The 11,869-nt window shown below is 52.6% G+C and overlaps 1 protein-coding gene across 2 annotated transcripts; it reads right to left on the bottom strand.

The window, feature by feature from the left end:
- Nucleotides 1-1,440: 1,440 nt before the first annotated feature.
- On the bottom strand, nt 1,441-10,950 carry NAGK (N-acetylglucosamine kinase). Of its 2 annotated transcripts, none has more exons than XM_005891744.3 (10): nt 10,775-10,950; nt 8,149-8,233; nt 7,896-7,994; nt 7,010-7,151; nt 6,127-6,237; nt 5,324-5,436; nt 4,028-4,115; nt 2,983-3,080; nt 2,402-2,480; nt 1,441-1,776 (listed from the first exon to the last, which is right to left on the bottom strand). In XM_005891744.3, the coding sequence occupies exons 1-10, from the start codon at nt 10,801-10,803 to the stop codon at nt 1,586-1,588; spliced, it is 1,035 nt and encodes a 344-aa protein (XP_005891806.1). In that variant the 5' UTR covers nt 10,804-10,950; the 3' UTR covers nt 1,441-1,585. The 2 variants fall into 2 exon arrangements, with proteins under 2 accessions (XP_005891806.1, XP_070235883.1); XM_070379782.1 differs by lacking the exon at nt 10,775-10,950 and adding an exon at nt 10,563-10,707.
- Between the last annotated feature and the right edge of the window lie 919 nt (nt 10,951-11,869).

The raw sequence follows: 11,869 nt of genomic DNA, 5'->3' as shown, positions 1-11,869 counted from the left end.
AACTAGTATTTAGTAAGCACTCACGAGTTGGCTGGTTCCATCACTTCATGGCAAATAGATGGGGAAACAGTGGCTGACTTTATTTTTCTGGGCTCCAAAATCACTGCAGATGGTGACTGCAGCCATGAAATTAAAAGACGCTTACTCCTTGGAAGCAAAGTTATAACCAACCTAGACAGCATATTAAAAGGCAGAGACATTACTTTGTCAACAAAGGTCCGTCTAGTCAAGGCTATGGTTTTTCCAGTGGTCGTGTATGGATGTAAGAGTTGGACTGTGAAGAAAGCTGAGCGCCAAAAAACTGATGCTTTTGAACTGTGGTGTTGGTCTTGAGAGTCCCTTGAACTGCAAGGAGATCCAACCAGTCCATCCTAAAGGAGATCAATCCTGGGTGTTCATTGGAAGGACTGATGTTGAAGCTGAAACTCCAATACTTTGGCCACCTGATGCAGAGCTGACTCATCTGAAAAGACCCTGATGCTGGGAAAGACTGAGGGCAGGAGGAGAAGGGAAGAACAGAAGATGAGATGGTTGGATGGCATCACTGACTCAGTGGACATGAATCTGAGTGAACTCCGGGAATTGGTGATGGACAGGGAGGCCTGGCGTGCTGTGGTTCATGGGGTTGGAAAGAGTCGGGCACGACTGAGTGACTGAACATGAAAGTGAAGTCGCTCAGTCGTGTCTCTTTGCAACCCCATGGACTGTAGCCTACCAGGCTCCTCAGTCCATGGAATTTTCCAGCCAAGAGTACTGGAGTGGGTTGCCTTTTCCTTCTCCAGGGGATCTTCCCAACCCAGGGGTCGAACCCAGTTCTCCCGCATTACAGGCAGACGCTTTACCATCTGAGCCACCAGGTTGGCACTAAAGTCAATCAAGCTGTGCTCCTCACTGTGCTCTAAGACCTCCACTGTTCAACTGGAATAGCAGAGCCCTGACAATGGTATGAAGTGATGGCTGTTTCCTGAAGAACGTAAGTATGTCTTATTTAAATTCTTCACCAATAGTTTCAGATTCTAAATCCAAAATCCAGTGAGGTAACAATTCTCCCAGATTAGAACTGTCTGTTGTCCCCTAAATCCTACTGGAACTATCAAGAGAGGCTATGATATGTCTAAGGTTATTCCTGGTGATATTCCCCATGGAGAACATTTTGTTCCACTAAACATGGTCAGGCAAGGGTTTTTACCCAGTTTGACAGGAGAAAATTGAGGTCACAGGTTAATTAGCAGCCACATGTCATGAGTATCTAGCATGAGGGGTGGGGGCAGCACACAAATGGATTATCTAACCGTGTGGTGAGCAGACTGCAGACCACAGGTCAAGCACCTGAGCATGGGGCTTTAAACCCCAAGCTAAACCATTTCAGAGCCCTCTGGGATACCTGCTGGCAAGTAAGCTGAGGATGTACACAGCAAATGTGCTTGGTAACAATCCAGCTGGGGAGTGGTTAAAGTGCATTTATTTTCTTCTATATGTGTTTCTTTTTTTACAAAAAAAAAGGAAAAGGAGAAAAAGCCTCCTGCCTTCCAGCACCCAATGTCCACTGGGCTTGCTTAGAGAGGGTACAGCCAGGGAGGGTGCCCTAGGAGAAGGTATAGGAGTAGAAGGCAATGGCATTGGCGCTGTAGTCCATGGGGAGGAGGTGCCCGATGTGCTTGGCCCCAAGGCTGGCCGCACCCAGGGCGGAGGAGTGTCGAAGCTTCAACAGGGTGAAGCCTGAGAAGGAGTTCTGAGCCTGGATCTCTCTGCCTTGGGTCAGCGCCAAAAGGAAACCTGGAGGAAAAAATGCAGAGGAGATAAGAGACCAGGAACAAGGTGGGGACAGAGGGAGGCAAAGAAGAGGGCCAGGCTCAGAGGCGGCCTGAGGGGACCCACGCGCCAAACCCCTCACAGATGGTACAGCAGGCAGCAGAGGCCCAGGGATGGCTGTGGGAGACTGGAGCCCATGGCCCCCCCACCACCTGGGGGTTCCATCAGGTCCTAGAGCTACTGCAGTGTTATGAAAACCACACAGCCACTTAACAAGCTGCGAGGTCGAAGGCATACTTCTGCCCTTCGAGGTAGGATTATAATGACTGGGCTGTCATGACGTGCTGGTCAGAAGCTCCGACTTCAAGTTAGATCTGTCTTTAATTTTTAAAAGGCGGGGCTTATTTAGTAAATCCTTTGGAAAAGAACTTTTTTTAAGAGTTCAAGGAAGCTGGATGGGACAGTGAAAAAAGGCTCCCTGGAAGAGTGAAGGTTGAGGGTCTTGGCCTGAGACATCAGTAGCCTGCCCAGGCCTTGGGGCCCAGGTCCCAAATCCTTCCCGAGGCAGGCAGTTTGCCCAGGCCACCCGCTTTCCAGCCCCATCCCTTGCCCTTGCCCATCCCCACAGGGCCCCCCAGCCTATGCTCACCTTCCTTCAGCAGCTCCCAGCTCTTCCACACAGAGCCCACGCACAGGATGGGAAGGCCCATCTCTCCCTGGAATAAGACCTGGCGGAAAGCAGAAATGGAAATTGGGGGTGACCAAGCCTCGCCAGTGCCAGAGGGGGCAGTTTTTTAGGACCAACCCAACCTACCCTAGACACTCTCCCTCTAGCCAAGAGCCAGAAGGTGGACTCAAGGAAAAGGAAAATAGACTCATAAAGGCAAGGGAAAGAAGGGAAAGGAATAATGGGTTAAGGACCGAGAGAGAGCAAGGAAAGAGAAGGGAGGGGAAGGGACAGAAGCAGGACTGAACGAGATGCAACAGCACAGACCCCACAACCAGCCAATCTGTTATACATACAAACACCACGGGACGAGCCTTGAAGGGCAGGCACCGAACCAAACCATTTTTTTGGTTACAGACTTCCCACAGAATTTTCCTCATACCCTATGTTACTTTAGAGTTGTATCCAGTTTACACAGAGTTTGATGAGACAACCTCATCCTAACAGGAAAGAGCCAGATCTGGGTCAGCAGCTTCCCAACCTCCGATTCCCCCTCAACTCACCGGGTCAATCTCAGGCAACACTGCCACCACATGTCTGCCTAGCATCTCCCCGGCCTTCCTGAAGATGCAACGGGAAAGGGGGTCTCCCTGCTGAGCGCCTGGGTGGGGAGGAGGAAACGCAGCGGGTGAGCACCGAGGGGGTTGCCGCCTTGTTAGCTTTCTCTGCAACAGGGCAGCCACTGGGGGAGAGCCGACAGCTAGCAGAGGGCTCAGTCAGGAGTCGGGGCTCGCCTGCTGACTGGTGGTAAGTCACTCCCCCCGCCCCCACCAGGGACTTCCACCCCAGAATAGTGTCCTGCACAGACGTGGCTCACTCCAGGCACTCAAGAAAGGGCGCCCCCCTGGGCAAAACACTGGTGCCTGGTCTGTACTCTAACTTCACTGAGTCATTCAGTCTGTCCCTGCGGGTCTGTCAGCTCTGGGAAGCCAGAACCTGAACAGCTGTCGGGGTACTACTGTCGGGGCCCCCACCCACCTCCAACAGTCTGCTGTTGGTCAGCCCAGCCCCTTCCTGGCTCTGCTCTGAAAGGGCCTCAGGCCAGCAGGATCTAAGGGGGCCCTACAATGCCCTGAGGCTGCAGGAATCAGCCTCAGGGAAATGAAGGGAGTGTGGACTGTACAGTGGAGAAAAAGCAATGTGCAGACACACGAGACCTCGCTCAACCTCTCCTGATACCCAACCAAATATGCCTAACCTCTCTGTGATCCCCTAGTCCTCTGGGTATCACGGATAAAAAGAAAGTTATAGATTTGCCCAAAGGATAACTGCTTCACCAATGTCTCAGATACAGACACACAGCTGCACAAGCCCTGACAGCTGTCAGGAAGAGAAACAGGCAACATAAAACAACTGGCCACACAACCTGAGCGTCCTTCTGCTTCCACCCTGTGCCCACCAGTACCAAGGCCCATGGTGGCAGAAAACTAAGGCCGCTTGGTCAAAGGGAAACTGACTTCCAATCCCCAGCTGAATCCTACTCCATCCTCCAAATAGGGAGGTCTCTGCAGAACAAAATCAGATAAAACCCTGCCCCATCTCCAGTACCTTCTGCAACTTTCCGGCAAAACCCAGCAAACCTGGATTTATCAAAGTCCCTATACAGGTGGGTGAGGATTCCTAGCCGATCTGGCACCTGGGAGACAGGGAGGGCACAAGACGGTCAGCAGAGGCAGAGGAAAATTCCCAGCCTGCCCACGCAGCTGGCCTTCCTGCTGTCTCTACTGTTATAAGAGCTGGAGTAACATTCGTTTAAGCTTGAGAGAGTACAAGGATCGGAGATGTGTCGTTTGAGAGAAGTTCTCTGTTTTCCCCAGCATGGCATCTACTGCTCTTTAGGGGTCGCTTGAACACGACGCAGAGCGGCCTGGTCTCACCAGAGAGTGCTCTGTAGTTTCTTCAGGTGCTGACGACTACTGCTCACCACACCTCTCCCTTAAATGGCACAGGGTAGATCAAAAAGAAACGGATTTGTTTTCCCCACACGTATTTCACCACAGGTTCGTCTTCTATCACAACAAACTTACACACCCGTGACGCCTTTGAAGGTCCCAAAGAATGAGGGACTCCCTAGACAACATTACTAAAACGGAAGGTGGGGGCGCTAAAATTTGATCATGTTAAGCATGTTACACACCCTCGGTCAATTAATCTTTGTTAACGACTTAATGACTAAAGGATAAGAGAGGGAGGAGCAGGCATATTAGTGGAGTTCAGAACCAATCTGCTGAGTCAGGTCAGACCCCTGCCTGCTCATAGGGCCCTCAGCCAGAGAGATGCCTATCAAATAAACGGATTTCCCTTCTCCTCTCCCCACCTCCACCTCTAGTGCAGCTGTTTCCTAACCCACTGCAAACGAGCACAGCCCAGCCAAGGGCAGTCAATCCCTGCCACCCTGGGTGGGAGGCTGTACCTTCCCAAGAACTCTCCCTGCCCACCTCTTTAATAGGCTCTCCTCCCTGACCACACAGGCCAGAGGTGGCTCACGGTCCAGCAGACCTGATCAGACTGAATCTGCTGCCCCTGGGTCTGTGGACACTGGCTCCCAATCTCACCCTGCACCTCTCCTTCCAGCCTAAAATGGCATCTGCCTTCACCTCCCCACAGAGTCTAGCTTCCCAAGGATGAAGTCTAGCTTGGCCCCACTCCTCATGCCTGACACCCTCGGGGAAAGCAGCACCCACCTCATTCTGAATCCTGTCCCCACTGACGACTTCTCCATCCTCCAGCTCTGACCCACAGTTCACCCCAACTTCCCCGGCCCACCCAGTCCCTCTCCAGAATCCACTCCTGCTCCATCTCCCGCTGTCCTATCCACACAGCATGTTTACTGGGTACAAGTACCTGGAAATAGTTGAACATGGCCTGTTTGACATAGCCAATGTCATGAGGAGCCGCCTCGAGGTTGTCGATGGAGTCAAACACTATTTTCACTGCTTGATGTGCAATCCAGTAGGCTGCAGAGAGCAGAGAGGACTAAGAAGACAGGACAATCTCCCCAAGTTCACAGGGAAGGACGCTCAGACCTAGACAGGGTTGGGTATTACAGAGAATTCGGTGCCCCGATTCCCAGTCTGGAGTCCTCTAATTAAACTGTATCTGATCCATATAAGGGAGAGCTGGAGCGGGGGACAGAACAGGTGAAGCTGTGTCACTTCTGCTCCCATCCCCAAATAAAGACCGGGTCAGCCAGCTGCCTCTCAAACCACTGTTGTCAATGCCAGGAACTAGACCATAACGGCCTTCATGAACACGTACACCTGCTACCTATAATGAGGTGACGGTGGAAGGAGTTTCTATACCCCTTTCCCGCTAGCAGACTAGCATGCATCTCGTGACATCCATGGCCTTAACCTTCAGAGTGTCAGTTCCCTCCAAAGGACTCCAAAGGTCAACACAGGTAAGCAACAGCTGTTATGCTGAGGCATGACTCTGAGTCCAGGGTGCAAGTTACTGCTGAAGAGCAGGGCCTGCCACTAACCCAGCATTTGCATCTCGATGATCTTAGTCATTACCCTGTGCTCAGATTCAGGCGCTGTCCCCCCAAGAGCCCCCAGAGGTCTTCAGGCTGAGGGGAGAGGAAGATGGGGAGCCGCAGGGAGGGAAGGTCCAGGACCCTGGGACAGGCCCAGTCGGCGGGAGCTCACCTGAGCCCTCATCTCCCATCATGTGGCCCCAGCCGCCACAGCCGCTCTCAGAGCCGTCGGGGTTGATGAGCCTGCAGTTGGAACCTGTCCCAGAGATGAGCACGACCCCACCTGGAAAGGGCACAGGAGGCTCAGCGTGGCTGACTCTGCACAGAGCTCACAGCTTCCAACTGAGGAAAGGACGGACAGAAACCAGCCCCAAGCAAAGGGATCACCACCCAGCTCTGGGGAGAAAACCCAGCCCAGCTAGTTTCCCACCTGAAGGCGGAGGGCCTGGGTCTCAAAAGAACTCCAGTCACATAGAGACCTTCTCCAAAGAGGAATCGGAGTCTGTCTCTGTGCCCAGCCAGACTTCAAGTGACTACCTGCTTTACTGAGTCCCTGCCATGTGCCAGGTGTTGTGTGAGACCCTGTTCACACAGTGCTACTCATTCAAGACTCTAAACTACCTTAAGAATACAATTATCCCCATTTTCTAGAGAGGAAATTGAAATTCAGAGTGTTCTGTAACTTCTCCAAGATGGTACAGCTGGCAAAACAGGCCATCTCATGATCCCATAGCTTTTACATTCCCAACAGAGTTCCTCCCAGTCTTTTCAGCACTGGCTTCTGTCCCCAGCCAGCTTCATCACTGCACGGCCCATTCCTCCTCTGCAGTGGGCTCCTGCGTTTGACTCCTGTCTCACTTCCTATGAAGATACCCTTCCTGCCCTCCCTCCTCTGCCCAGTCCTTGCTCTAGGCAAGCTTCTGCTAATGAAAGGAGTCGGGGCCGTGGTGGAGGCTGCTCCCCAGACATTTGCAAGTCAAGTTCTGCCAGCTAAACCTAAGGGGCTTCCCCAAGAAAACCGGTTCTCAACCTCACCCCTCCCTCCACCTCCTCACCATCCGGCGTAGCTGTGGCGATGGAGCCGGCGGCATCGGTGGTGATTAAGTAGCTTTCACTCAGGTAGGGAAATCGGTCCCTCAGCTCCTCCATCAGCATCCTCACCGCGTCCTCCTGATCCCCACCGCTCAGGGATAGGCCCTAGGCCACGCAGGAGGTGAGCAAGCAAGCAGAGGCCCAGACCCAGCTCCTTTCTCAGCCCCCTCCCGTCCTGATGACTGCCCCTGCTTGCTACAGCTGGGCCTTCCCTTTTCATGCAGCCCAGTCCTCCTTCCACCCCACACAGCGCCTCAGCAGAAGGGACTGAACATGGACAAGAGATTCAACACCGCCAGGTTTGGAGCTGGGAAGGACAACAGCGCCCTTAGAAAAAACGGGCAGAGGAGCAAGCGGAGGAGAGAGGAGCTTGGTTTGGAATGCATGGCGTTTGGCCATGCCTGCAGGACATCTCACAAACACGTCCAGGGAGAAGCCAGAGCTACAGTGACCTGAAAGCAAGCTCTGAGCCAGGAATATTAACTAACATGTAATCAGCGCTCATGCATCAGGCTCTGTGCGAACCACTTTGGGATGTATCATGTCATTTTACTTTCCCAGCAACTGAGGTAGCTACTGTTATCTGCATTTCCCAAATGAGGAAACTGAGGCTTAGAGAAGATAAGTAATGTGCTGAGGGTCACCCAGATGTTGAGTGACAAAGCTGGGATTCAAACCAAGGCCTTAAGGCTCTCCAAAGCCCTTTGCTCTTCCAATCCTGTGGCTTGTAGGTGACAATGCAGCCACAAGAATGTACGTCTTTCCCTCTGCAGTCACCAGACTCCTCAAGTTCAAACTCACTGTCTAGGCCTTGCTGTGACCTAATTCCCAAGCGCTACCCAGACTCACCAAGCCTCGGAGAGGAACCAAAGGATCCACCCCTGCTTTCCGTTTGGCCCTGTTCACCATCTCGTTGATCCTCTCCACGCACTTGTCTGTCCCGATCAGCTGGCCCCAGTCAAGGGAAGGAGGCGTTACAAAGGCGTGCACGACCTGTGTTGCCCCAAAGGCTGCTAAGTGAGCCCCCAGCCACCACCTTAACAGGAATTACAGAGAATAAAACCACAATCAAGCCTACTGGTCCCCTCAGTGTGGCCTTTACCCAGTGGTTTGTGCTGAGTCCATCCGCTTCTGCCAGGATCTGCCCATCCTCTGAGAGTAAAAGGACCTTGGATCGTGTGCCTCCCCTACAGAACACAAGGGGGCACTCAGTCTTAATTCGGAAAAACCTGCAGATACAGCAAACCCTGTGCAGTCCTTGTCACAGGCAGAGCCCAGTGTGAGGGAGATAGCTTCAGCAAACCCAGTTACCACTCCCAAACTTTCTTCTGTGGCTGGGTGATTGCTATGCTCTTGGACTTCCGAAATGCAGTTTCCATTCAACTTCCCTTGGGAGCATCCTACTTATCCTTCAAGACCCTTTGCCCTTGAAACCTCTGATGTGTGGCCAGCCAGCCACCAGAGCTCCATTAGTTCAGCCGTGTCAGTGTTCCCCACCCCACCCACCCCGGACTCCTCTGTATTAAAAGTGTGTTAAGCTGTTTTCCTGTCTGCCTCTCACTAGACTACAAGGTCCATGGGGTCAAGCTCTGGATCATTTCTTTACCCTCACACTTGGCACAGGTAGATAAAAGGAACAGCATGTCTCTCTACTTCTCTCACAATAGCTAAAGGTTGCCTTTAGCAGGCAATGGCACCCCACTCCAGTACTCTTGCCTGGAAAATCCCACGGACGGAGGAGCCTGGTAGGCAGCAATCCATGGGGTCGCACAGAGTCGGGCAGGACTGAGCGACTTCACTTTCACTTTTCACTTTCATGCATTGGAGAAGAAAATGGCAACCCACTCCAGTGTTCTTGCCTGGAGAATCCCAGGGATGGGGAAGCCTGGTGGGCTGCTGTCTATGGGGTCGCACAGAGTCGGACACGACTGAAGTGACTTAGCAGCAGCAGCCTTTAGCAGATTCAGCTGCCAAGGTCTTTAAGTCACCCTTGTAAGAGACACTGACCAGATGGGAGGGAGAGTTAATACCTGCTTAAGCAACTAAATGGTCAAATGCTGGGACATGGTAGTTTGGAGGGAGGTCTGTGGTGGTGTGATGTATGTTTCTTCATTGATCAGTACTTTTAAGACTATCAGAAGAGGACACTGAAGACCTGCTGATCAAATTCAAAGATGACAAGAAGTTTCAAGGGGTAGTTAATGCATGAGGTGGCACACTGTCCCCAAAGAACTTCTTAACAAACTGGTAAAAAGGTTTATACGTTACACATGAATACGACCAGGGTGAATACAAACTTCTGTACTTAGTTTAAAAAACTGCGATAGATATAGGGCAGGAGAGATTGATCATAACCATGCATGTGAAAGAAAAGACTCTGGGGTCCATGTGTCTGCAGTGAGATGTGACTGCTATAGAAGTAGTCCAAGCTCAGATTAAAAAATGCTCTAGCTCAGACAACAGCCACTCTCTACTCTGATCTGACACACCCAGATTCATAGAATGTTGTCACTGGCAGGGAATTTTAGCGATCATTCTGTTCATTGCTCTTCTCACTTCACACATGTGGTAACTGAAGCCCAGATAGGGCAAAAGTCTTGCCCATGGTGATACCGAGGAGAAAAGTAACTACAAAAAGTCTGGCAGACAAGCTTCCCAGCAGGAACTATGCAAGAACAAGAGGGCTGGATCTAGTGTGAGGCTTAAGTGCCAATAAGAATGGGGAGGATTAAAAAAAAAGAAAAGAATGGAGGGGTTTCAGACATCAGGACAGGCTAGCAGCTGTCCTGCTAGCCCCAGCTTCAGGTCCTGTGTGTGTGTGTGTGTGTGTGTGTGTGTGTCCCCGCGTCTGACTCTTTGTGTGTGTGTGTCTCTGTGTGTCTGTGTGTGTGTCTGTGTGTCCCCGCGTCTGACTCTTTGTGTCTGTGTGTCTCTGTGTCTGTGTGTATCTGTGTTTCCCCGCGCGTGTGTGTGTGTGCGTCCCCGCGTCTGACTCTTTGTGTCTGTGTGTGTGTCCCCGCGTGTGTGTGTGTGTCCCCGCGTCTGACTCTTTGTGTGTGTGTGTCTGTGTGTGTGTCTGTGTGTCCCCGCGTCTGACTCTTTGCAACCCTACGGACTGTAGCCCACCAGGCTCCTCTGTCCATGGGGTTCTCCAAGCAAGATTACTGGAGTGGACTGCCATTTCCTCCTCCAGGGGATCTTCCCAACTTAGGAATGCAATGCGTCTCCCGCAGCGGCAAGCGGATTCTTCACCACTGCGCCACCTGTGATGTCCCTTAGATGCCAGATACCTTCTGGCAAAGCTCACTGTTCCGGATTCCACCACACTCCAGCTCCCCACCCCGAGTCCAGCAACTTCACACCTGGCACCTGTTCTGCAAAACTCTCGGGAGCAGTAATGGAAAAAAAGAGAGCTGCTCCAGCTGAACTCCGGTGGAGTGGGTCTTTCGTGCGAGAAAGGGGAGTGTTTCCGCCACAAAACACAAAGGACCGGGGTGTGGCCGTGGCAAACAGTACCTGCAAAGTACTCGACCCAAGGGCACCGCTGCGCCTGCACACACTCCTTCTCCGCAAGGCCCCGCAGCCCCAAAGCCCAGGTGACCAAACCCTCACTGAGGCGGGAGATCACCAGCCTGCCGGCCGGGCTACAACCTTCCTTTCGCCCCCTCTCCTCGTGCCAGAGTGGCCCAGGACGCCCTCCCGGCCTCGCCGCTCCAGACCGCACTCACCCCTCTACGCCCCCGTACAGCGTAACCATGCTGCTGCTACCGCCACCTCGGATCCCGCCGTTCGCTTCCCTCCCGGCTGAGATTCCCTCCCCCCAGTCCGCAGGGCACCGCTCCGCGTCACGTGAACACCGGTGCGGTCCAGCTGACTCCCGGCGCGCGTGCGTGGGGCGTGGCTCCGCGGCCCGCCCCCAGCCCCGGAGCGGAAGGTCGGGCTGGTGCACCCGGCGGGATAGTGGAGTCAGCGGCGGCTCCTGCAGGTTCCCTTCCCACCTCCTGGGCCCTGCTTCTGGAGACGGATACGGGATCCCAAGTGCAGGAGCCCGAAAGGAGTGTTCAGGCTAGATCTCCCCGCCCCAGACCCGTCACCGCCTTGCTTGCCCCTCACTGCCCGGAAGTTGGTGGCAGCTCCGCCTCGCGCATGCACAAAGCCTGGGAGCCACGTAGACTATAGTTGAAACGGATCTTGACGCAGGTCGGTGGCAGAGCCCCTTCGCGGTGTGGGATCGGGGCTCCTTGGAAGTCTTAAAGAATTATCGCACGGGTCAACCCAACACATGCCCGACGATGGCAGAGTCACACCATGCGCCCATGAGTACCCACGCAGACTTTACACTTCGCTTCTGTGAATATTCGTAACCAAGAGTAACTAGAAGCGGCCTGGAGAAGGGAGCGTTCAGCTTTTGCTGTCTTACAGAGAAAGTTGGGTTCTTTGTGGAGGCTATTTGGAGGCTGTAGTCTGCCAGGCAAACTAGCAGATTTGGTTTGTAAAATAAAACTCGTATTTTTTTGGCAAGAAAAATATAAACTTCCAAAGTTTTATCTGCCCTTTGGCCTCCTCTCCCCCACCTGTGGTGCGTTGTGTATCTGCGTTAGGCTTGGACCTAGCCTCCGTGAACCTCCCCTTCGGCAGAAAAACCTGCTTAACCAAGAAAAGAAAAATTCTGGCATCAGTAAGACGACTCCTTAAAGATAACACTTATTCTTGATGAGGGTCACATGGCACTTAGATCTGGATTCCGTAAACTGTCAATAATATGTCATTTAATGTACAGCTGTTTTTCAAAAAATTTGTATTACTGTGCTTCGACTTCTAAC

Source organism: Bos mutus, chromosome 11 (assembly GCF_027580195.1).
Source record: "Bos mutus isolate GX-2022 chromosome 11, NWIPB_WYAK_1.1, whole genome shotgun sequence".
Taxonomy (NCBI): domain Eukaryota; kingdom Metazoa; phylum Chordata; class Mammalia; order Artiodactyla; family Bovidae; genus Bos; species Bos mutus.
The sequence above is the reverse complement of the archived record's forward strand: the minus strand, read 5'-3'. Positions and strand labels throughout refer to the sequence as shown.

Bases quoted from the DNA above. Each gene is read 5' to 3' on its own strand.
- NAGK (XM_005891744.3), bottom strand. From the start codon at position 10,803: ATGGTTACGCTGTACGGGGGCGTAGAGGG. The intron at 8,234-10,774 runs GTGAGTGCGGTC...TGTGTTCTGTAG, and splicing joins CTGTACGGGGGCGTAGAGGG to GGGAGGCACACGATCCAAGG. The intron at 2,481-2,982 runs GTGAGTTGAGGG...GCTTTCCGCCAG, and splicing joins TGTTGCCTGAGATTGACCCG to GTCTTATTCCAGGGAGAGAT.